Source organism: Carya illinoinensis, chromosome 1 (assembly GCF_018687715.1).
Source record: "Carya illinoinensis cultivar Pawnee chromosome 1, C.illinoinensisPawnee_v1, whole genome shotgun sequence".
In the NCBI taxonomy this organism is placed as follows: Eukaryota; Viridiplantae; Streptophyta; class Magnoliopsida; order Fagales; family Juglandaceae; genus Carya; species Carya illinoinensis.
The window spans coordinates 2,490,836-2,494,849 of NC_056752.1; the positions used below are offsets into that span (position 1 = coordinate 2,490,836).

The 4,014-nt window shown below is 35.3% G+C and overlaps 1 protein-coding gene across 1 annotated transcript; it reads left to right on the forward strand.

Moving 5' to 3' along the window:
* The first annotated feature begins 285 nt into the window (after positions 1–285).
* On the forward strand, positions 286–3,751 carry LOC122305590 (heat shock factor protein HSF24). The gene is made up of 2 exons (XM_043118186.1): positions 286–1,416; positions 2,732–3,751. Exons 1-2 carry the CDS (start codon positions 1,213–1,215, stop codon positions 3,335–3,337), a joined length of 810 nt encoding a protein of 269 aa, XP_042974120.1. The 5' UTR covers positions 286–1,212; the 3' UTR covers positions 3,338–3,751.
* The last annotated feature ends 263 nt before the right edge of the window (positions 3,752–4,014 follow it).

The following is a 4,014-nucleotide window of genomic DNA, read 5'->3' on the forward strand; positions in this document are numbered from 1 at the left end:
TTATAAAATATTGAAAAATGAAAGAGAAAAAATTAAATGAAAAAATTATAAAGTTGCTGTATTGTTAAAATATAATTTTTATTTTAAAAATTTTAAAAATTAAATTATTTTTTATGTTTTATTTAAAAGTTAAAAAATTATAATAATTAGATAAAAATATTAAAAATTAATAAATATTTATATTTAAATAATATTTAAATTTGAGGATCGGATGAGATAGGTTAGAAATCATCTATCGAAGTCAAAGACTCAAAGCGAAGCGGCAGCCAGCTTCGAGCTTGCGTCCGTAATAATATCGATCCAAAGGGGGCTAAATTGTAGGGAGCTGTGGTGTCGGCGGAAAGGGCAGATGCATCTTCTGCAAGTGACGATGAAAAGAAGCAATTGAAGAAAATATGGAAGGTAGGTGGTAGGGTTTCTTCTTCAACTTCTACGTCTTTGAAAGAGAGTAAATGGTAGGGGGGTGTGAAAGCCACGCGTTCATAACGTTCGCTGCCTTGCTTTTGAAATGTATTAGAAGCTTCTCCCACCAGAGAGAAAAGGCCAAATGATAAATTCCACCAATCCCATTACAAAAACCTCCATTTCTTTCTCATTCTCCCATCATCATTTTCGTCTGAGAAAAAGGAAAAAAGTTATTGTATTTATTTATATAATAATAGCGTGTTGATTTACTCGTTCCTTTCTTTCTTTAGCTTTGAAAGGCGACTAAACCACAGCGGTTTTTATTTTTTTATTTTTGACGTTTCTCAAGATTTCTAGAACCCACGTACGTTTTCCTTCTCAGTAACGTCGTCCTCTCTTTCCCTTCTTTTTTATTTATATAAAAGTGTAGCTTCCCAGAACTTTGAAGAGGAATACTATCCCAGTATCCCTAGTCTTTCACAGGAAGTTATGGTATTTTTCTCTACTCATCAACCACGACAACCGGTTTCCGTGTTGACTAATGGAATCTGATCGGAGCAATAATCCGGTTCACTCTCGATTCTTTCTCTCCGGTTTCTACTGCTGGGGCTGGGAATTCTTGACCGCTCTCTTGCTCTTCAGTTGCTGAAAAGAATTGACCGATCGATCGTTTTTATTTTCGTTTGATTCTGATCTTTTTATTTTCAGATTTGCTTGCTTTCTTTCTTTCTGTTAGATTAAAAAAAGGAACATCAATTAGTTTGGGTGGTTGTTGACGCTCGTTGAGTAGGGACAAATCCGAGAGAAATGGCGCAAAGGTGTGTACCGGCGCCGTTCCTGACGAAGACGTATCAGTTGGTGGATGATCCGGAGACGGAGGATGTGGTATCGTGGGGAGAAAGCGGCACCACTTTTGTGGTGTGGAATACTGCAGATTTCGCCAAGGATTTGCTGCCTAACTATTTCAAGCACAACAATTTCTCCAGCTTCGTCCGCCAGCTTAACACATACGTAAGTGTTCACAATCACATCCTCCTAATTCCCGTCTCTACCATCACAAATTCCCATTTATCAGATTTTCAACAATTCTTCTTTCCATTTTTATAAATCTCAGAATAATATTGCCCCGAATAAGTCATATTGCATCGATATCTCTGAATTTAAATAAAAGTTTAAAACGCCAATCTTTCTATTTGTTCAGTTTATAAACGAACATCGATTTATCTTCATGATTATGTTCATATTATTTTAATTTTCTGAAATCATATCCCGTCGAGGGTTCTGAAATATATTATCAATTCACGCCTAGGTATGTCGTGAGAGGAGAAAATAGATATTACTCCCAGAAGGTTCCAAGTAGTTGTAGGTTCGCACTCGATTTGATAAGACGATCTTGTCCCTATTTCGCATGCAAATATGTTGGTTGTTGAGGGCCATATCGGTCGTTTGATCTTTGCTACTGTACGATTGGAGGTACAGCTAATCTGCCTACCCCACTCCATACGCATGGAGAAATTTCTGGAAGGATTATGATCTCTTTTATTATTATAATTTTTTAAAATTTTTAATTATTATTAAAAATTATATTCTAATCATATTTTATTTAATTTTTAAATTTTATTTTAACTCATTTCATTTTAATTTACTATTTAAACTACACCTAAAACGGTATTTTTTTTTCTTTTCTTGGCAAACCTAAAACGGTATCTTACTCCTTTATTGTTTGGGTATGGGTGTTGAGAAGTGTTGAGAAGAGTTGTAAATAATAATAAAAAATAGATAAAAAATAATAATAAAATAATAAATAATAATAAAAAATAAATAAAAAGTAATGAATAGTAATAAAAATAGATAAAAAATAATAATAAAATAATAAATAATAGTGAGAAGAGTTGAGAAGTGTTGAAGATACTTCAACATTCAAATAGTATCATTTTAATCCCTTTTACTTTTTAAATTTGGATTAAAAATTTCAAAATATAATTTTTTTGTATAACTTAAAAAAATTAAATTCAATCACTTAATAGAAATTTATTTTTAATTAAATTATATAAAAAGATTATATTTTGAAATTTATAGTTCAAATTTAAAAAAAAAAAAATTAGGTAGTAATATTAATTTTGGATGTATCGGATGTATCATTTTACTCTTGTAGTTTGATTCGGATGCTGCCACACGTGTATTATTAAGTTTGGATCTGTTTTTTTTTTTTTTTTCCAATCTGACGGCTACCAAATTTACTTGCGAATTTTAAGTTGATGCGACATCATAAATTATTAAATAAAAATAAAATGAATAATGAACTGATTCTAGAATGATGATGCAGGGCTTCCGTAAGATCGTGCCGGATAAGTGGGAGTTCGCAAACGAGAATTTCAAGCGAGGGCAGAAGGAGCTCCTCTCTCAGATCCGACGTCGGAAGACCGTAAATTCAGCTCCGGCACTTGATCCTGCTGGGGTTAAATCTACCGGCGACGGTCCCTCTTCGGCGTCAAACTCTGGCGAGGACTTGGGGTCCACCTCCACTTCTTCCCCGGATTCGAAGAACCCGGGGTCGTTGGAGACGACAACAACAGTGCTGGTAACCGATTTGTCCGGCGAGAACGAGAAATTGAAGAAGGACAACGAAATTCTGAGCTCGGAGCTGGCACAGATGAAGCAGCAGTGCGAGGAGCTGGTAGCGTTTCTGACCGGGTATTTGAAGGTGGGGCCCGATCAAATCAATCGCATAATGCGGCAAGGAATAAGTGGGTCCAGCCGCGATGGATTGGTTGGTGGTGATGATGATGACGAAAATAATAGGATTGGACAAAACGAGGAGAGTTTGAAACTGTTCGGTGTTTGGTTGAAAGGAAATGGGAAGAAAAGGGGGCGCGATGAGAAAATGTGTTTCGATAGATCCGAAGCGAAGGAAATGAAGGTGTGTAATTAACGAAGCAACGTGTGCCACGTAGGGAGGGGGCGGGGTGCGTAGGATGAGGTCTGGTGCACCGCTTTCAGGCTAGCGTTGCTGGTTTTAAGCTAGATGACTCTCGACGGCACTATGGCGAAGGTCTATTCTATATATCTATTTTTTCTTCATTTTATGTAATTAAGATAATTAAAATAATAGTTGTCGTGGAATGTGGGAGGTCAAAGGGCAAAATGGGGTCTCCACATCTTCTTTATCATCCACTTGAAGGTTACGTACAATACATGATTCGCTTCCTACAAAATTTGCAGCGTCATGGTTGATCAGCATAATTATGTAACTGCAAAAATGCAGATTTCTTGTAGAAAAGTTTGGAGTTTCTATGTATAATAAATAATTAATTGTAATCTCTGTAGTTTCTGATTTACCGAACCATCAAGATGGCAAGCTTTGTGGACTTTTGGCCCTTTGGGAAATATTTTGATATTTTGGGAGGTGATTATCAAAATTACCGACTTAGAGGGTGTTTTAAAATCAAATAAGCATTTAAATTGGAATAAATATCAAGAATGGTGCAGAATAAAACTAGGAAATGGAAACTGAGAGGTTGAAGATGATAAAATAGAGTATTTAAGTTGGAAAAATCTGAACTATATTATCTGTCATTGTATACGTGATTTGTACCATTCTATATATAT